Genomic DNA, 22,011 nt, shown 5'->3' with positions numbered 1-22,011 from the left:
ATCGCGGAAAGTAACTCGTCCATGGACTTTATAGCCTCAGAAATGCAGGAAATACAAGAATGGTAGCACCTGTGAGAAAGCTGCACGAATTCTGTTACAAAAGAGCGATGCACCATCGAAATTTGAACCTTTCCCGTTCATTTGTTCGTTCAATATACCTATGAAGAATAGGGATGAGTTTACTCAGTCGGTAAAGATATAAAACTGTATACCCTTAAAGTAAATTCGAGGGTAAATTTGCTTGCATTAATCCGGGAACGATCTTTGTCTAATTGTAAAATGATGAACTAATAATTGACCGGACGCAACGTGGAAAAGTCTACGAGGTGCTGAAGTTTTCGATTCATTTGAAAAACTTGTAATCTCTTTTACCGACGCAACGGAATTCCCCATGACGTCATACGCATACCACCTAACAGGTGAGCGCAAGATGGCTACGTTAGGTACACAACTTTAGTTCGCTTCCGTGAGTTGTAGCGTGGGTAGTGTGTAAGCTGTCATTTGTCAAGCCAAACCATCTCTCGAGCACTGTCAGCACGGTGAGTGGGAGGAACGCTCTTACGTGTATCAGAGACCTACTCATCTCTGCGTGTATCGGTATTTTGCGTTGCATCCACTTCTTCCACCGTAGCTTCGGCCTGTGAAAGAAAAGGTTATGGTACTGATTTGAGTTATTATTCGCCCACGGCGAGCTGGGCCATTAGTCAGTTTGCGGCTGAGGGGGGAGGAGAAGGAGAAGGAGAAGAGCAGTACGCGTGACCTTTGAATGAAATCATGACATTTACTGTATGCAAATGATCGCCAGACGGATGATACAACACGACACAGCAACGCAATCGCAGATCGTCTCGACGGGCCGCCAACAGTTTCGCGCTCCCAGTTATTCGCGGTGTGACTGTGGCGTCGAACCTCGCGGATTCGGAAAATATAACCTGGCCGTTCCACCGCCCATCTTCACCGTTCTGCCTCTGCTTCTCTAATACGCTTAATACGTATTTTTAAACCTGAATCGTTACGTAAATGTCGAGCAGTGAAACAAACTACGCGCGGCAGGTCCTTCGCCGACGGCAAGAGGAGAAGAGCTGAGAAGAGCCGCGCTTCCTGCCTGAGAGCATCATGATTCGGAGACGTTAAATGAAGCTGAAAAACAGAGAATGGACGCCTCGGACGACGCGAGCGTCGACGCTGAGGGTCCTTTGGACCCCCGCATTCAGGTGAGCCAAACTCGTTCTCATCTCCGACATCTTCTCCACTTTTCCGCTCTCGAGCACGATCAGTCTCATTTGCAACATTGCTTTTCGGAGTCAAGTTAAGTTAGGTTAGGTCAGCCTTTTGTGTTCGCATTTACGAAATTTTCACCGCCGTAAATCGGCGCCTCGCGCTACCTGACACGGCCTGGCACCTTGCCCTACTTCGTTTACATCCCGTGCGTTCATTCTTTCACCTCAACGAATGCTAATCATCTTTCGACCTGCGTTCCAATTTTATTTTCTAAACCCCGTCGATGCTTTCCCCCCTACTTCCCACCTATGATTGTTACTGATAATCTTTTGTGCAAATATTACCGTGCGTCAAGGTGTGTTTAATCATTCATGAGTCACAGGCAGGATGTGTACACGCACACTAATTCCCACGTGTAGACCACGGTATTTAAATTCTAGAAAACATTTCGTCACGTAGGTAACTCGTCGTTCTTTAGTCTCGGCATATTTGTTTGAGTTGCAAATTTTAGTGTAATACTGCTGACGGAAAAAACGCGAGGCGATTTCTTTCTACAAATTGGAATGTATTAAATCGTAGCTCGTGGTTCAATATTTACTCAAAAGAGGGAAATTTGTGGAAACCTTGACTTTTCACTGGAATAACCAATTTATTAACTACTTGTAAGAGTAGACATTTTTCTAATGTCACAACTACGTGTTTTAACCACATGTTTCAGTAACAAACATTTTTCGAGCGATGCAGTTTTCACATCACGAAAGATGCATAATGTAGCAATGTTTATGAATACTTGATAACTGAGCTTCTACGCCTTCATTGTGTTATTTTTTTTTTTTTTTTGTTCACTTCTTGATCAAAACTTTACAACTGATGCATACGTGGCATTAATTATCCCATCGCTATAGCTAACAACCACTTCGGTACTTTCAAATAATTGTGATCTAGAAACACGATTCTGCTTCATTGCAGCAGTAGAACAATGCTATAGTACACATAATTGATTGTTTTCTACTTTCAGATCGAATTGGAGAATCTCAACAATTGCACAGACGAAATCAATAAACTAGAAATTGAATTAGATGTAAGTTGGTAAATTATTCATCTAGAAGTAAATGTATAATCGCAAATTTCATATAACGCACATATAGGTGCTAAATAAAACCTTAAAATAACTGGAATCATTGCTTATTACAAATTCTTTTCAATACTATTAATGTCTTTTCCAGGAAGCGCACACAGCATTTCGCCAATTGTTATCAGATTCGACAAGACGATTGAAAGAGATAGCGAATAAAATAGGAACAGGCTGCATAGAGAAAGCAAGATGTTATTACAAAGCGTTAGAAGTGGCTCAGCAGGCTCAGGTTTGTAACTATTGTTACAGTTTCTTTTTTGTTTTTTATGAATATTATAATTATAATTTTATAAAATTATTTTAACGAACCAAGCAATTGAAAAATGTAAAATTTCCTCATCATGTATTCTAGATACAGTGTCAACGTCAAGCACAGCTCTTTCAGAGGGCTAGTGAAATCCATTCTGCAGCGAAAGAAACCGTCACTTTGGCCGAGGCAGGATTTATTTCGCATCGTCATGAGTGGAACTTTGATCAAGCATGGCAAGACATGCTGAATCATGCAACTATCAAAGTAGGATAAAAGTTTTTTTTTTTTCAAGATAACTCTATCAATTTTCGTCTGAGTTCTGATTAACCTGACACACTTTCATCCCATTACCAGCATTGCCTGTTCTAGATTGAACGTGTTAATAGTTTTCAATGGTAGAAAAAAAATTAGAACTCTCAATTCAACCAACTGTGATAATCGTCAAGAGCTTAGTGCTAATTTCTTCATCGCTGCAGTACATCATTTAACGCAATGTGAATCATTGAATTTTAAAACAGGTCATGGATGCGGAAAATCAAAAAGCCGAATGCGGAAGAGAGCATCTGAGGCGAGCAACCCTCTTTCACGATGCTGAAAAAAAGGTTCAACAGCTTGAAGAGAAACATCGTAGAGCAATAATCAAATCAAAGCCGTATTTTGAAATCAGAGCTCAGTGTGACGAGATGCTGGCAACTCAAAAGGCAAGAGTGGAATGTTTGCAGAAGGGAGTTAAAAAAGCGAAAGATACCTATGCCAGAAGTCTCAGAATACTGGAGGACATCAGCAATCAAATTCATCAGCGTAGACGAGACTATGGTACATAATCTATGCAAAATTCTTTGATATTATGCAATTGGTCTTGTCAACGATTTCCGTCATAATTAAGTTTAAACGTGTTAGAAGTCACGATCAAAATTCACCGAGTGACATTTATCCGTGATAATATTCCCTTGTGCAGACAAAAATTAGAATACATGAAAATACCAGGGTATTTAAACAATGATCTGTCTAAATTTGTCCGTAATTGGGCTCTTAGAGTGTTTTCATTGAAAATTACGCATAATTCGTAAAAAAAATTTCAGATATGACCAAGGGGCCGAGAGAACCTGGTGTTGGTGCTGAGCTTATAAGTCCGACGGCAAGTTTAAGTTATGAAGCTGAATTGGATAAATTGAGCTTAAGCAGGATAAACTCTTTAGCCAGCAGTGAACCAGACATCGATGAAAGAACTCGGGACTTCGAGGTGGCTACTCAACTTACTAATCAACTCTAATATCAGCTATGAAATTACTGGTCAATTATTCTAAAATGTCTTTCATTTCATTGCAGGATGTTGACGACTTGAAACAACGAATGGAACAACTCAGTACTCGTTCTGTCGATGGAAGCGAGTCTAATTCGAGTCAATGGGAGTTGGAGTTACAGGCCAGTGTTGAGAGGCTTAATACCTTACCCATTAGAAAGCTAAATTCCTTTACCACAGATGAAGTGAGTAAAGACTTTGGTGACTTTAAGTTCAGTGAAAGCGGCCTAGTGTCTGATGATAACTGTTGTCAAATTTCGCCTCAAGTTCAAAGGTCACGGAACAATTACGATAACGAATCTAGAATATCATTCAATCACGGGTTAACCACTGTTAAAAGACCTTTAGAACGAACGGACTCGGCGATATGTTATAAAGATTGGCACTCAATGGCTGAGCAAACGACTAATTCAAGTTCGATCTCATCTGAAACTCCTTCGAAAACTCAAAATACCCTTTCAGCTTCATTGAACAATGACGTCGAAAGTGAAAATTGTCCGATTAGTCGACAAGAAGGTACTGCAGACAATGTTGAAAAACGTGATGGGCCGAGTGGCATGGATTCGCAAAACGTCAACCTAACTTATGCGAAAAAGAAAATTTCAGTGGATCTGTCGAATTTGGAAATAGATGACATCACTGAATCGAATTTCGAAAACCTATTAAATTCTCAAAGCGATGAAAATGTTGTAAGATCGTTGGGATTGCGTAAAGAAAAGTGTAATTCGAAAAATGATTCCGAAGCAATGTTCCATTTTAGCAAATGTGATGGCAGCCATTCTAAGCTTAAAAATAATGTTCATCAATTGAATGAAAATCGTATGAGTAATGATAAAAGTAAGCTTGGATATAACAGTTCAAGCTCTACTCCTGTCAAGCGTCGACTAACGTCTAAATTAGAGATAGCTAAATCTTGTGAAAATAGCTTGAACAGAGATTTCGTGGAGTGTCCAAGAACGAAAAGGCCGAGTTCGAAAACTTCAAGTGTCAGAGAACTTCCGCTGCTATCACTTATTCAAAGATTTCCAGAAACGCAATTTTCTAGAGACAAAAGTTGCAGCCTGACGAACTTGGCTGAAAACCATAGTTTTACAACTTTTCCGGGTGGTTCAAATTTTTGAAAATATTTACTTTGTGATGAAGAGCACCTCCATGCCCTGACCATAACTATAAATTGTGATGAAACAAAATGAAAAGATGCATTCAATTCGTAAAATATTTTTGTTTTTTTATCCGCGCTAACATCGAACTTTTAACATTTTACACTTTTAACATAGATGTGAATCGTGTTTCATTTTGTTCATTTAATTCATTCACCTGTAAAAATTTAAATAATATGGGGTTGTGATAGTTCAAATTTCTACTGATTCTTTCAATTTTACACTTGTAAGACAAGCATATAATTCTCTTACTGGGAATAGATGAAAATTGAGCACAAATGTACTGGGGTAACCGGCCTAAATGATATTATTTTTCATGGAAAATAACTATTGTGCCAAGTTTAGGAGTTTGTCTCTCGAAACTAAAACTTACAGATCTAGGTTGAGTGTGAATGCAATTATTTAAATAAGTACTGTCTTATACATACATACGTGTAGATTAATATTTTTACCTGCAATGCTTGGGAAAAAAAACAAAAACCTGAAACGCGATATCGTGAGGTCATTAAGTTATTTCGCCCTGTAATATAACAAACTTTTAAAAATGTAATACGACGATTCAGACATAATATTTAATTAATCATACCTACGGTCGAAATAACTGAAATAATTGTAAGATAATGTTGAACTTGGAATATCTCATCCCATGATCGAGAACAACATATAAATCAATTTTACCCAGATCAAAGGACTTTAAGTTATATATAAACAAAGTCGTGGGTAAATTACTCATCAATCGAGGCTCAATTTTTCCTAATACTTACACTAAACGAACTCAACTATATTTCAGTAGTGCCTCACGTCGATAACACGGGTACTGAAACAGTACAATTTTTGCCCATATTTTAACAAAGAGAATTGTTTTTATTATATTTCAAAGATTTTAATGCTTTAGCGTATGCTAAAAAAGGCCTTAAGGCCGATTAACAACACTTGCCAATATCCTAACATGTTCTTAGCAAATCTTAGCCTTCTGTTCAATGTTTTATCATGTTTAGTTCATCTTGTTATTTCGTTTTTCACATTGTAAATACGAATCAATTAGAAAATATGTATCTATGCCTAGTATAGACATGTATATAGCATAATAGAAAAGAAAATGTAATTAATGCGATATAATAAGTACCGATCACGAATCATTGCATGAATTATAGAAATACGCAAAAAATTGAAATGGATTTGTAATACTAGAACATTCACCAATAGATTTGTACATTCAGTAGCTCACTGTATTAATTTCTGTACTCTTTAATCGAACCGATGCGTAGAGTAAAGTAAACACCAACCTTCGTTGCTCAAGGATAAGATATTTTATTACAGTATGTGTGGATTTAACGATTTTTTTTTTTTTTCATTAAAACAGAGGCAATTCTTCATGACTTTTAGTTGCATTTTTTGCAAAATATCAGTACCTTCATATTCATAATCATACAGCTGTAGATACGTTTCGATAATTGTTGGTCCAAGTATGGATAGTGACATGATATAGATGTATTTTTTATTAAACGACAGTGGTTGTATTTCGTTTGTACAAAACTAATTTTTAAAAAACAGCGTGATGATAAAAGATTTAATGAGTAATAAGCATAATATTATATACCATTATCTATACCAATAATCCATGTAAGGACGCAGTTTTATCATCCTCATTCATGATGACTACATTCAAGATAGCTCATAATGCTCACTAAATTTGTAATTTTAATGTTACACTTAGCCCTATTGTACATGTTGAATAAGAGTTATTATACGAAAAAATTCTCCGACTAGTCTTCTATCATCCTAGAAAATTCATGATTTTTACAGATGATGCTACTGTGTGTCTCTAGTACAGGCTAGACGGTGGGTTTCCTTTTTCCTTAATCGTACCCTATTTTTTTTTTCTTTCCTTACGAGCACTCTGAATCTTGAGGTGTCTCATGGTATTCGACCGAAGGTCAGATTTTGGCCGAAGCCGATTGACCGACCCTAGCCAAAGCCAAACCCGAAACTTTGATGAGACATTTTATGATGACACTGGCTAGAAACCATAATGATATCGATGCAGGTTGTGTCAGAATTATTTGGTATTATGCATGTTCGTAGTGATAAAAGAAGTACTCGATTTAGATATTTATTTCTTTATTGAGATAAAATAAGATATCAGTACCTATATCGGCACGAAACTCGCGCACGTTTGTACGAGTTTGTCCGTTTTCGGCGGCTGATGAGGAACTTCGACTTCCGGCGAACCTTCGGCTGATTTTTGGCGAAAGCAGATTTTCCGGCCGAAGATGCTCTTTTTAGCCAATGACGTCCTGAGCCGAAGTCAATTCCGAAGTACTGTCGAACGTTGAACAGTACCCGAGAGCAGTCTGTTTCCCCCGACGTCACCCATATTTTTGCCGCTCTGTTGCTTTTTCTACTTAGGCTGGTATTATGATTGACGATTAGGATGATGGATTTGAATCTTCGGAACGTTGTTGTACATCGTAATTCGGTATTTTTCAAATGTTTTCTTCGCCTTGTGAAAGAAAGTTTGATAAGTTCGATTATTACTGGTGAACGTTCTTTCATGCACCATTCCGACGTAATTTTGCGAGAGAAATCGATTGGGCGCAGTCCCAATTCGCTGCGATCAACGCATCAAAAGTTACAGCCGAAAAACGAGAACCTGTGTTTTCAACATTTTTCAGCAGGTGCTTTTTCCTTCGTAACTTCTCTCCTGTTGATCCCACGCTGTTTTCGCTGCGTTTTCTGAGTTCCTGGGGGTCCAATTAGTCTGTAAAGGGTCATTTAAATCAAATCTGAAACCTAAAATTTTTCGGCCAAAAAAAAAGCAAGGCTAACCCCTTTGCATTTTTGGCGAAAATTTTGGCAATTTTGAAAAGTGCTGGAATAAATTCTTTCATGCTCCATTCCGACGTAATTTTGCGAGAGAAATCGATTGGGCGCAGTCCCAATTCGCTGCGATCAACGCATCAAAAGTTACAGCCGAAAAACGAGAACCTGTGTTTTCGACATTTTTCAGCAGGTGCTTTTTCCTTCGTAACATCTCTCCCGTTGATCCCACGCTGTTTTCGCTGCGTTTTCTGAGTTCCGGGGGGTCCAATTAGTCTGTAAAGGGTCATTTAAATCAAATCTGAAACCTAAAATTTTTCGGCCAAAAAAAAAGCAAGGCTAACCCCTTTGCATTTTTGGCGAAAATTTTGGCGATTTTGAAAAGTGCTGGAATAAATTCTTTCATGCTCCATTCCGACGTAATTTTGCGAGAGAAATCGATTGGGCGCAGTCCCAATTCGCTGCGATCAACGCATCAAAAGTTACAGCCGAAAAACGAGAACCTGTGTTTTCGACATTTTTCAGCAGGTGCTTTTTCCTTCGCAACTTCTCTCCTGTTGTTCCCACGCTGTTTTCGCTGCGTTTTCTGAGTTCCGGGGGGTCCGATTAGTCTGTAAAGGGTCATTTAAATCAAATCTGAAACCTAAAATTTTTCGGCCAAAAAAAAAGCAAGGCTAACCCCTTTGCATTTTTGGCGAAAATTTTGGCGATTTTGAAAAGTGCTGGAATAAATTCTTTCATGCTCCATTCCGACGTAATTTTGCGAGAGAAATCGATTGGTCGCAGTCCCAATTCGCTGCGATCAACGCATCAAAAGTCACAGCCGAAAAACGAGAACCTGTGTTTTCGACATTTTTCAGCAGGTGCTTTTTCCTTCGCAACTTCTCTCCTGTTGATCCCACGCTGTTTTTGCTGCGTTTTCTGAGTTCCGTGGGGTCCAATTAGTCTGTAAAGGGTCATTTAAATCAAATCTGAAACCTAAAATTTTTCGGCCAAAAAAAAAGCAAGGCTAACCCCTTTGCATTTTTGGCGAAAATTTTGGCGATTTTGAAAAGTGCTGGAATAAATTCTTTCATGCTCCATTCCGACGTAATTTTGCGAGAGAAATCGATTGGGCGCAGTCCCAATTCGCTGCGAACAACGCATCAAAAGTTACAGCCGAAAAACGAGAACCTGTGTTTTCGACATTTTTCAGCAGGTGCTTTTTCCTTCGTAACTTCTCTCCTGTTGATCCCACGCTGTTTTCGCTGCGTTTTCTGAGTTCCTGGGTGTCCGATTGATCAGAAAACGGTCATTTAAATCAAATCTGAAACCTAAAATTTTTCGGCCAAAAAAAAAGCAAGGCTAACCCCTTTGCATTTTTGGCGAAAATTTTGGCGATTTCGAAAAGTGCTGGAATAAATTCTTTCATGCTCCATTCCGACGTAATTTTGCGAGAGAAATCGATTGGTCGCAGTCCCAATTCGCTGCGATCAACGCATCAAAAGTTACAGCCGAAAAACGAGAACCTGTGTTTTCGACATTTTTCAGCAGGTGCTTTTTTCTTCGCAACTTCTCTCCTGTTGATCCCACGCTGTTTTTGCTGCGTTTTCTGAGTTCCGGGGGGTCCAATTAGTCTGTAAAGGGTCATTTAAATCAAATCTGAAACCTAAAATTTTTCGGCCAAAAAAAAAGCAAGGCTAACCCCTTTGCATTTTTGGCGAAAATTTTGGCGATTTTGAAAAGTGCTGGAATAAATTCTTTCATGCTCCATTCCGACGTAATTTTGCGAGAGAAATCGATTGGGCGCAGTCCCAATTCGCTGCGAACAACGCATCAAAAGTTACAGCCGAAAAACGAGAACCTGTGTTTTCGACATTTTTCAGCAGGTGCTTTTTCCTTCGTAACTTCTCTCCTGTTGATCCCACGCTGTTTTCGCTGCGTTTTCTGAGTTCCTGGGTGTCCGATTGATCAGAAAACGGTCATTTAAATCAAATCTGAAACCTAAAATTTTTCGGCCAAAAAAAAAGCAAGGCTAACCCCTTTGCATTTTTGGCGAAAATTTTGGCGATTTCGAAAAGTGCTGGAATAAATTCTTTCATGCTCCATTCCGACGTAATTTTGCGAGAGAAATCGATTGGTCGCAGTCCCAATTCGCTGCGATCAACGCATCAAAAGTTACAGCCGAAAAACGAGAACCTGTGTTTTCGACATTTTTCAGCAGGTGCTTTTTTCTTCGCAACTTCTCTCCTGTTGATCCCACGCTGTTTTTGCTGCGTTTTCTGAGTTCCGGGGGGTCCAATTAGTCTGTAAAGGGTCATTTAAATCAAATCTGAAACCTAAAATTTTTCGGCCAAAAAAAAAGCAAGGCTAACCCCTTTGCATTTTTGGCGAAAATTTTGGCGATTTTGAAAAGTGCTGGAATAAATTCTTTCATGCTCCATTCCGACGTAATTTTGCGAGAGAAATCGATTGGTTGCAGTCCCAATTCGCTGCGATCAACGCATCAAAAGTTACAGCCGAAAAACGAGAACCTGTGTTTTCGACATTTTTCAGCAGGTGTTTTTTCCTACGCAACTTCTCTCCTGTTGATCCCACGCTGTTTTCGCTGCGTTTTCTGAGTTCCGGGGGGTCCAATTAGTCTGTAAAGGGTCATTTAAATCAAATCTGAAACCTAAAATTTTTCGGCCAAAAAAAAAGCAAGGCTAACCCCTTTACATTTTTGGCGAAAATTTTGGCGATTTTGAAAAGTGCTGGAATAAATTCTTTCATGCTCCATTCCGACGTAATTTTGCGAGAGAAATCGATTGGGCGCAGTCCCAATTCGCTGCGATCAACGCATCAAAAGTTACAGCCGAAAAACGAGAACCTGTGTTTTCGACATTTTTCAGCAGGTGCTTTTTCCTTCGCAACTTCTCTCCTGTTGATCCCACGCTGTTTTCGCTGCGTTTTCTGAGTTCCGGGGGGTCCAATTAGTCTGTAAAGGGTCATTTAAATCAAATCTGAAACCTAAAATTTTTCGGCCAAAAAAAAAGCAAGGCTAACCCCTTTACATTTTTGGCGAAAATTTTGGCGATTTTGAAAAGTGCTGGAATAAATTCTTTCATGCTCCATTCCGACGTAATTTTGCGAGAGAAATCGATTGGGCGCAGTCCCAATTCGCTGCGATCAACGCATCAAAAGTTACAGCCGAAAAACGAGAACCTGTGTTTTCGACATTTTTCAGCAGGTGCTTTTTCCTTCGTAACTTCTCTCCTGTTGATCCCACGCTGTTTTCGCTGCGTTTTCTGAGTTTCTGGGTGTCCGATTGATCAGAAAACGGCCATTTGAATCAAATCTGAAACCTAAAATTTTTCGGCCAAAAAAAAATCAAGGCTAACCCCTTTGCATTTTTGGCGAAAATTTTGGCGATTTTGAAAAGTGCTGGAATAAATTCTTTCATGCTCCATTCCGACGTAATTTTGCGAGAGAAATCGATTGGGCGCAGTCCCAATTCGCTGCGATCAACGCATCAAAAGTTACAGCCGAAAAACGAGAACCTGTGTTTTCGACATTTTTCAGCAGGTGCTTTTTCCTTCGTAACTTCTCTCCTGTTGATCCCACGCTGTTTTCGCTGCGTTTTCTGAGTTCCGGGGGGTCCAATTAGTCTGTAAAGGGTCATTTGAATCAAATCTGAAACCTAAAATTTTTCGGCCAAAAAAAAAGCAAGGCTAACCCCTTTGCATTTCTGGCGAAACTTTTGGCGATTTTGAAAAGTGCTGGAATAAATTCTTTCATGCTCCATTCCGAGGTAATTTTGCGAGAGAAATCGATTGGGCGCAGTCCCAATTCGCTGCGATCAACGCATCAAAAGTTACAGCCGAAAAACGAGAACCTGTGTTTTCGACATTTTTCAGCAGGTGCTTTTTCCTTCGTAACTTCTCTCCTGTTGATCCCACGCTGTTTTCGCTGCGTTTTCTGAGTTCCTGGGTGTCCGATTGATCAGAAAACGGTCATTTAAATCAAATCTGAAACCTAAAATTTTTCGGCCAAAAAAAAAGCAAGGCTAACCCCTTTGCATTTTTGGCGAAAATTTTGGCGATTTTGAAATCTGCTGGAATAAATTCTTTCATGCTCCATTCCGACGTAATTTTGCGAGAGAAATCGATTGGGCGCAGTCCCAATTCGCTGCGATCAACGCATCAAAAGTTACAGCCGAAAAACGAGAACCTGTGTTTTCGACATTTTTCAGCAGGTGCATTTTCCTTCGTAACTTCTCTCCTGTTGATCCCACGCTGTTTTCGCTGCGTTTTCTGAGTTCCTGGGTGTCCGATTGATCAGAAAACGGTCATTTAAATCAAATCTGAAACCTAAAATTTTTCGGCCAAAAAAAAAGCAAGGCTAACCCCTTTGCATTTTTGGCGAAAATTTTGGCGATTTTGAAATCTGCTGGAATAAATTCTTTCATGCTCCATTCCGACGTAATTTTGCGAGAGAAATCGATTGGGCGCAGTCCCAATTCGCTGCGATCAACGCATCAAAAGTTACAGCCGAAAAACGAGAACCTGTGTTTTCGACATTTTTCAGCAGGTGCTTTTTCCTTCGTAACTTCTCTCCTGTTGATCCCACGCTGTTCTCGCTGCGTTTTCTGAGTTCCGGGGGGTCCAATTAGTCTGTAAAGGGTCATTTAAATCAAATCTGAAACCTAAAATTTTTCGGCCAAAAAAAAAGCAAGGCTAACCCCTTTACATTTTTGGCGAAAATTTTGGCGATTTTGAAAAGTGCTAGAATAAATTCTTTCATGCTCCATTCCGACGTAATTTTGCGAGAGAAATCGATTGGTTGCAGTCCCAATTCGCTGCGATCAACGCATCAAAAGTTACAGCCGAAAAACGAGAACCTGTGTTTTCGACATTTTTCAGCAGGTGTTTTTTCCTACGCAACTTCTCTCCTGTTGATCCCACGCTGTTTTCGCTGCGTTTTCTGAGTTCCGGGGGGTCCAATTAGTCTGTAAAGGGTCATTTAAATCAAATCTGAAACCTGAAATTTTTCGGCCAAAAAAAAAGCAAGGCTAACCCCTTTACATTTTTGGCGAAAATTTTGGCGATTTTGAAAAGTGCTGGAATAAATTCTTTCATGCTCCATTCCGACGTAATTTTGCGAGAGAAATCGATTGGGCGCAGTCCCAATTCGCTGCGATCAACGCATCAAAAGTTACAGCCGAAAAACGAGAACCTGTGTTTTCGACATTTTTCAGCAGGTGCTTTTTCCTTCGCAACTTCTCTCCTGTTGATCCCACGCTGTTTTCGCTGCGTTTTCTGAGTTCCGGGGGGTCCAATTAGTCTGTAAAGGGTCATTTAAATCAAATCTGAAACCTAAAATTTTTCGGCCAAAAAAAAAGCAAGGCTAACCCCTTTGCATTTTTGGCGAAAATTTTGGCGATTTTGAAAAGTGCTGGAATAAATTCTTTCATGCTCCATTCCGACGTAATTTTGCGAGAGAAATCGATTGGGCGCAGTCCCAATTCGCTGCGATCAACGCATCAAAAGTTACAGCCGAAAAACGAGAACCTGTGTTTTCGACATTTTTCAGCAGGTGCTTTTTCCTTCGTAACTTCTCTCCTGTTGATCCCACGCTGTTTTCGCTGCGTTTTCTGAGTTTCTGGGTGTCCGATTGATCAGAAAACGGCCATTTGAATCAAATCTGAAACCTAAAATTTTTCGGTCAAAAAAAAAGCAAGGCTAACCCCTTTGCATTTTTGGCGAAAATTTTGGCGATTTTGAAAAGTGCTGGAATAAATTCTTTCATGCTCCATTCCGACGTAATTTTGCGAGAGAAATCGATTGGTCGCAGTCCCAATTCGCTGCGATCAACGCATCAAAAGTTACAGCCGAAAAACGAGAACCTGTGTTTTCGACATTTTTCAGCAGGTGCTTTTTTCTTCGCAACTTCTCTCCTGTTGATCCCACGCTGTTTTTGCTGCGTTTTCTGAGTTCCGGGGGGTCCAATTAGTCTGTAAAGGGTCATTTAAATCAAATCTGAAACCTAAAATTTTTCGGCCAAAAAAAAAGCAAGGCTAACCCCTTTGCATTTTTGGCGAAAATTTTGGCGATTTTGAAAAGTGCTGGAATAAATTCTTTCATGCTCCATTCCGACGTAATTTTGCGAGAGAAATCGATTGGGCGCAGTCCCAATTCGCTGCGATCAACGCATCAAAAGTTACAGCCGAAAAACGAGAACCTGTGTTTTCGACATTTTTCAGCAGGTGCTTTTTCCTTCGTAACTTCTCTCCTGTTGATCCCACGCTGTTTTCGCTGCGTTTTCTGAGTTTCTGGGTGTCCGATTGATCAGAAAACGGTCATTTAAATCAAATCTGAAACCTAAAATTTTTCGGCCAAAAAAAAAGCAAGGCTAACCCCTTTGCATTTTTGGCGAAAATTTTGGCGATTTCGAAAAGTGCTGGAATAAATTCTTTCATGCTCCATTCCGACGTAATTTTGCGAGAGAAATCGATTGGTCGCAGTCCCAATTCGCTGCGATCAACGCATCAAAAGTTACAGCCGAAAAACGAGAACCTGTGTTTTCGACATTTTTCAGCAGGTGCTTTTTTCTTCGCAACTTCTCTCCTGTTGATCCCACGCTGTTTTTGCTGCGTTTTCTGAGTTCCGGGGGGTCCAATTAGTCTGTAAAGGGTCATTTAAATCAAATCTGAAACCTAAAATTTTTCGGCCAAAAAAAAAGCAAGGCTAACCCCTTTGCATTTTTGGCGAAAATTTTGGCGATTTTGAAAAGTGCTGGAATAAATTCTTTCATGCTCCATTCCGACGTAATTTTGCGAGAGAAATCGATTGGTTGCAGTCCCAATTCGCTGCGATCAACGCATCAAAAGTTACAGCCGAAAAACGAGAACCTGTGTTTTCGACATTTTTCAGCAGGTGTTTTTTCCTACGCAACTTCTCTCCTGTTGATCCCACGCTGTTTTCGCTGCGTTTTCTGAGTTCCGGGGGGTCCAATTAGTCTGTAAAGGGTCATTTAAATCAAATCTGAAACCTAAAATTTTTCGGCCAAAAAAAAAGCAAGGCTAACCCCTTTACATTTTTGGCGAAAATTTTGGCGATTTTGAAAAGTGCTGGAATAAATTCTTTCATGCTCCATTCCGACGTAATTTTGCGAGAGAAATCGATTGGGCGCAGTCCCAATTCGCTGCGATCAACGCATCAAAAGTTACAGCCGAAAAACGAGAACCTGTGTTTTCGACATTTTTCAGCAGGTGCTTTTTCCTTCGCAACTTCTCTCCTGTTGATCCCACGCTGTTTTCGCTGCGTTTTCTGAGTTCCGGGGGGTCCAATTAGTCTGTAAAGGGTCATTTAAATCAAATCTGAAACCTAAAATTTTTCGGCCAAAAAAAAAGCAAGGCTAACCCCTTTACATTTTTGGCGAAAATTTTGGCGATTTTGAAAAGTGCTGGAATAAATTCTTTCATGCTCCATTCCGACGTAATTTTGCGAGAGAAATCGATTGGGCGCAGTCCCAATTCGCTGCGATCAACGCATCAAAAGTTACAGCCGAAAAACGAGAACCTGTGTTTTCGACATTTTTCAGCAGGTGCTTTTTCCTTCGTAACTTCTCTCCTGTTGATCCCACGCTGTTTTCGCTGCGTTTTCTGAGTTTCTGGGTGTCCGATTGATCAGAAAACGGCCATTTGAATCAAATCTGAAACCTAAAATTTTTCGGCCAAAAAAAAATCAAGGCTAACCCCTTTGCATTTTTGGCGAAAATTTTGGCGATTTTGAAAAGTGCTGGAATAAATTCTTTCATGCTCCATTCCGACGTAATTTTGCGAGAGAAATCGATTGGGCGCAGTCCCAATTCGCTGCGATCAACGCATCAAAAGTTACAGCCGAAAAACGAGAACCTGTGTTTTCGACATTTTTCAGCAGGTGCTTTTTCCTTCGTAACTTCTCTCCTGTTGATCCCACGCTGTTTTCGCTGCGTTTTCTGAGTTCCGGGGGGTCCAATTAGTCTGTAAAGGGTCATTTGAATCAAATCTGAAACCCAAAATTTTTCGGCCAAAAAAAAAGCAAGGCTAACCCCTTTGCATTTCTGGCGAAACTTTTGGCGATTTTGAAAAGTGCTGGAATAAATTCTTTCATGCTCCATTCCGAGGTAATTTTGCGAGAGAAATCGATTGGGCGCAGTCCCAATTCGCTGCGATCAACGCATCAAAAGTTACAGCCGAAAAACGAGAACCTGTGTTTTCGACATTTTTCAGCAGGTGCTTTTTCCTTCGTAACTTCTCTCCTGTTGATCCCACGCTGTTTTCGCTGCGTTTTCTGAGTTCCTGGGTGTCCGATTGATCAGAAAACGGTCATTTAAATCAAATCTGAAACCTAAAATTTTTCGGCCAAAAAAAAAGCAAGGCTAACCCCTTTGCATTTTTGGCGAAAATTTTGGCGATTTTGAAATCTGCTGGAATAAATTCTTTCATGCTCCATTCCGACGTAATTTTGCGAGAGAAATCGATTGGGCGCAGTCCCAATTCGCTGCGATCAACGCATCAAAAGTTACAGCCGAAAAACGAGAACCTGTGTTTTCGACATTTTTCAGCAGGTGCATTTTCCTTCGTAACTTCTCTCCTGTTGATCCCACGCTGTTTTCGCTGCGTTTTCTGAGTTCCTGGGTGTCCGATTGATCAGAAAACGGTCATTTAAATCAAATCTGAAACCTAAAATTTTTCGGCCAAAAAAAAAGCAAGGCTAACCCCTTTGCATTTTTGGCGAAAATTTTGGCGATTTTGAAATCTGCTGGAATAAATTCTTTCATGCTCCATTCCGACGTAATTTTGCGAGAGAAATCGATTGGGCGCAGTCCCAATTCGCTGCGATCAACGCATCAAAAGTTACAGCCGAAAAACGAGAACCTGTGTTTTCGACATTTTTCAGCAGGTGCTTTTTCCTTCGTAACTTCTCTCCTGTTGATCCCACGCTGTTCTCGCTGCGTTTTCTGAGTTCCGGGGGGTCCAATTAGTCTGTAAAGGGTCATTTAAATCAAATCTGAAACCTAAAATTTTTCGGCCAAAAAAAAAGCAAGGCTAACCCCTTTACATTTTTGGCGAAAATTTTGGCGATTTTGAAAAGTGCTAGAATAAATTCTTTCATGCTCCATTCCGACGTAATTTTGCGAGAGAAATCGATTGGTTGCAGTCCCAATTCGCTGCGATCAACGCATCAAAAGTTACAGCCGAAAAACGAGAACCTGTGTTTTCGACATTTTTCAGCAGGTGTTTTTTCCTACGCAACTTCTCTCCTGTTGATCCCACGCTGTTTTCGCTGCGTTTTCTGAGTTCCGGGGGGTCCAATTAGTCTGTAAAGGGTCATTTAAATCAAATCTGAAACCTAAAATTTTTCGGCCAAAAAAAAAGCAAGGCTAACCCCTTTACATTTTTGGCGAAAATTTTGGCGATTTTGAAAAGTGCTGGAATAAATTCTTTCATGCTCCATTCCGACGTAATTTTGCGAGAGAAATCGATTGGGCGCAGTCCCAATTCGCTGCGATCAACGCATCAAAAGTTACAGCCGAAAAACGAGAACCTGTGTTTTCGACATTTTTCAGCAGGTGCTTTTTCCTTCGCAACTTCTCTCCTGTTGATCCCACGCTGTTTTCGCTGCGTTTTCTGAGTTCCGGGGGGTCCAATTAGTCTGTAAAGGGTCATTTAAATCAAATCTGAAACCTAAAATTTTTCGGCCAAAAAAAAAGCAAGGCTAACCCCTTTGCATTTTTGGCGAAAATTTTGGCGATTTTGAAAAGTGCTGGAATAAATTCTTTCATGCTCCATTCCGACGTAATTTTGCGAGAGAAATCGATTGGGCGCAGTCCCAATTCGCTGCGATCAACGCATCAAAAGTTACAGCCGAAAAACGAGAACCTGTGTTTTCGACATTTTTCAGCAGGTGCTTTTTCCTTCGTAACTTCTCTCCTGTTGATCCCACGCTGTTTTCGCTGCGTTTTCTGAGTTTCTGGGTGTCCGATTGATCAGAAAACGGCCATTTGAATCAAATCTGAAACCTAAAATTTTTCGGTCAAAAAAAAAGCAAGGCTAACCCCTTTGCATTTTTGGCGAAAATTTTGGCGATTTTGAAAAGTGCTGGAATAAATTCTTTCATGCTCCATTCCGACGTAATTTTGCGAGAGAAATCGATTGGGCGCAGTCCCAATTCGCTGCGATCAACGCATCAAAAGTTACAGCCGAAAAACGAGAACCTGTGTTTTCGACATTTTTCAGCAGGTGCTTTTTCCTTCGTAACATCTCTCCTGTTGATCCCACGCTGTTTTCGCTGCGTTTTCTGAGTTCCGGGGGGTCCAATTAGTCTGTAAAGAGTCATTTAAATCAAATCTGAAACCTAAAATTTTTCGGCCAAAAAAAAAGCACGGCTAACCCCTTTACATTTTTGGCGAAAATTTTGGCGATTTTGGAAAGTGCTGGAATAAATTCTTTCATGCTCCATTCCGACGTAATTTTGCGAGAGAAATCGATTGGGCGCAGTCCCAATTCGCTGCGATCAACGCATCAAAAGTTACAGCCGAAAAACGAGAACCTGTGTTTTCGACATTTTTCAGCAGGTGCTTTTTCCTTCGCAACTTCTCTCCTGTTGTTCCCACGCTGTTTTTGCTGCGTTTTCTGAGTTCCGGGGGGTCCAATTAGTCTGTAAAGGGTCATTTAAATCAAATCTGAAACCTAAAATTTTTCGGCCAAAAAAAAAGCAAGGCTAACCCCTTTGCATTTTTGGCGAAAATTTTGGCGATTTTGAAAAGTGCTGGAATAAATTCTTTCATGCTCCATTCCGACGTAATTTTGCGAGAGAAATCGATTGGGCGCAGTCCCAATTCGCTGCGAACAACGCATCAAAAGTTACAGCCGAAAAACGAGAACCTGTGTTTTCGACATTTTTCAGCAGGTGCTTTTTCCTTCGCAACTTCTCTCCTGTTGATCCCACGCTGTTTTCGCTGCGTTTTCTGAGTTCCTGGGTGTCCGATTGATCAGTAAACGGCCATTTGAATCAAATCTGAAACCTAAAATTTTTCGGCTTTAAAAAAAGCAAGGCTAACCCCTTTGCATTTTTGGCGAAAATTTTGGCGATTTTGAAAAGTGCTGGAATAAATTCTTTCATGCTCCATTCCGACGTAATTTTGCGAGAGAAATCGATTGGGCGCAGTCCCAATTCGCTGCGATCAACGCATCAAAAGTTACAGCCGAAAAACGAGAACCTGTGTTTTCGACATTTTTCAGCAGGTGCTTTTTCCTTCGTAACATCTCTCCTGTTGATCCCACGCTGTTTTCGCTGCGTTTTCTGAGTTCCGGGGGGTCCAATTAGTCTGTAAAGGGTCATTTAAATCAAATCTGAAACCTAAAATTTTTCGGCCAAAAAAAAAGCAAGGCTAACCCCTTCGCATTTTTGGCGAAAATTTTGGCGATTTTGAAAAGTGCTGGAATAAATCCTTTCATGCTCCATTCCGACGTGATTTTGCGAGAGAAATCGATTGGGCGCAGTCCCAATTCGCTGCGATCAACGCATCAAAAGTTACAGCCGAAAAACGAGAACCTGTGTTTTCGACATTTTTCAGCAGGTGCTTTTTCCTTCGCAACTTCTCTCCTGTTGATCCCACGCTGTTTTCGCTGCGTTTTCTGAGTTCCGGGGGGTCCAATTAGTCTGTAAAGGGTCATTTAAATCAAATCTGAAACCTAAAATTTTTCGGCCAAAAAAAAAGCAAGGCTAACCCCTTTGCATTTTTGGCGAAAATTTTGGCGATTTTGAAAAGTGCTGGAATAAATTCTTTCATGCTCCATTCCGACGTAATTTTGCGAGAGAAATCGATTGGGCGCAGTCCCAATTCGCTGCGATCAACGCATCAAAAGTTACAGCCGAAAAACGAGAACCTGTGTTTTCGACATTTTTCAGCAGGTGCTTTTTCCTTCGTAACTTCTCTCCTGTTGATCCCACGCTGTTTTCGCTGCGTTTTCTGAGTTCCTGGGTGTCCGATTGATCAGTAAACGGCCATTTGAATCAAATCTGAAACCTAAAATTTTTCGGCTTTAAAAAAAGCAAGGCTAACCCCTTTGCATTTTTGGCGAAAATTTTGGCGATTTTGAAAAGTGCTGGAATAAATTCTTTCATGCTCCATTCCGACGTAATTTTGCGAGAGAAATCGATTGGGCGCAGTCCCAATTCGCTGCGATCAACGCATCAAAAGTTACAGCCGAAAAACGAGAACCTGTGTTTTCGACATTTTTCAGCAGGTGCTTTTTCCTTCGTAACATCTCTCCTGTTGATCCCACGCTGTTTTCGCTGCGTTTTCTGAGTTCCGGGGGGTCCAATTAGTCTGTAAAGGGTCATTTAAATCAAATCTGAAACCTAAAATTTTTCGGCCAAAAAAAAAGCAAGGCTTACCCCTTTACATTTTTGGCGAAAATTTTGGCGATTTTGAAAAGTGCTGGAATAAATTCTTTCATGCTCCATTCCAAAGTAATTTTGCGAGAGAAATCGATTGGGCGCAGTCCCAATTCGCTGCGATTAACGCATCAAAAGTTACAGCCGAAAAACGAGAACCTGTGTTTTCGACATTTTTCAGCAGGTGCTTTTTCCTTCGCAACTTCTCTCCTGTTGATCCCACGCTGTTTTCGCTGCGTTTTCTGAGTTCCGGGGGGTCCAATTAGTCTGTAAAGGGTCATTCAAATCAAATCTGAAACCTAAAATTTTTCGGCCAAAAAAAAAGCAAGGCTAACCCCTTCGCATTTTTGGCGAAAATTTTAGCGATTTTGAAAAGTGCTGGAATAAATTCTTTCATGCTCCATTCCGACGTAATTTTGCGAGAGAAATCGATTGGGCGCAGTCCCAATTCGCTGCGATCAACGCATCAAAAGTTACAGCCGAAAAACGAGAACCTGTGTTTTCGACATTTTTCAGCAGGTGCTTTTTCCTTCGTAACATCTCTCCCGTTGATCCCACGCTGTTTTCGCTGCGTTTTCTGAGTTCCGGGGGGTCCAATTAGTCTGTAAAGGGTCATTTAAATCAAATCTGAAACCTAAAATTTTTCGGCCAAAAAAAAAGCAAGGCTAACCCCTTTGCATTTTTCGCGAAAATTTTGGCGATTTTGAAAAGTGCTGGAATAAATTCTTTCATGCTCCATTCCGACGTAATTTTGCGAGAGAAATCGATTGGGCGCAGTCCCAATTCGCTGCGATCAACGCATCAAAAGTTACAGCCGAAAAACGAGAACCTGTGTTTTCGACATTTTTCAGCAGGTGCTTTTTCCTTCGTAACTTCTCTCCTGTTGATCCCACGCTGTTTTCGCTGCGTTTTCTGAGTTCCTGGGTGTCCGATTGATCAGTAAACGGCCATTTGAATCAAATCTGAAACCTAAAATTTTTCGGCTTTAAAAAAAGCAAGGCTAACCCCTTTGCATTTTTGGCGAAAATTTTGGCGATTTTGAAAAGTGCTGGAATAAATTCTTTCATGCTCCATTCCGACGTAATTTTGCGAGAGAAATCGATTGGGCGCAGTCCCAATTCGCTGCGATCAACGCATCAAAAGTTACAGCCGAAAAACGAGAACCTGTGTTTTCGACATTTTTCAGCAGGTGCTTTTTCCTTCGTAACATCTCTCCCGTTGATCCCACGCTGTTTTCGCTGCGTTTTCTGAGTTCCGGGGGGTCCAATTAGTTTGTAAAGGGTCATTTAAATCAAATCTGAAACCTAAAATTTTTCGGCCAAAAAAAAAGCAAGGCTAACCCCTTTGCATTTTTGGCGAAAATTTTGGCGATTTTGAAAAGTGCTGGAATAAATTCTTTCATGCTCCATTCCGACGTAATTTTGCGAGAGAAATCGATTGGGCGCAGTCCCAATTCGCTGCGATCAACGCATCAAAAGTTACAGCCGAAAAACGAGAACCTGTGTTTTCGACATTTTTCAGCAGGTGCTTTTTCCTTCGTAACTTCTCTCCTGTTGATCCCACGCTGTTTTCGCTGCGTTTTCTGAGTTCCGGGGGGTCCAATTAGTCTGTAAAGGGTCATTTAAATCAAATCTGAAACCTAAAATTTTTCGGCCAAAAAAAAAGCAAGGCTAACCCCTTTGCATTTTTGGCGAAAATTTTGGCGATTTTGAAAAGTG

At 40.5% G+C, this 22,011-nt stretch overlaps 1 protein-coding gene across 1 annotated transcript; it reads left to right on the top strand.

Annotated features, from left to right (window-relative positions):
* Window positions 1–610: 610 nt before the first annotated feature.
* On the top strand, window positions 611–6,820 carry LOC124175216. The gene is made up of 7 exons (XM_046555235.1): window positions 611–1,214; window positions 2,240–2,302; window positions 2,448–2,585; window positions 2,709–2,870; window positions 3,125–3,422; window positions 3,689–3,849; window positions 3,936–6,820. Exons 1-7 carry the CDS (start codon window positions 1,155–1,157, stop codon window positions 5,028–5,030), a joined length of 1,977 nt encoding a protein of 658 aa, XP_046411191.1. The 5' UTR covers window positions 611–1,154; the 3' UTR covers window positions 5,031–6,820.
* Window positions 6,821–22,011: the final 15,191 nt, after the last annotated feature.

Source organism: Neodiprion fabricii, chromosome 2, assembly GCF_021155785.1.
Source record: "Neodiprion fabricii isolate iyNeoFabr1 chromosome 2, iyNeoFabr1.1, whole genome shotgun sequence".
NCBI lineage: Eukaryota > Metazoa > Arthropoda > Insecta > Hymenoptera > Diprionidae > Neodiprion > Neodiprion fabricii.
This window is presented reverse-complemented; position numbering and strand designations above follow the sequence as displayed.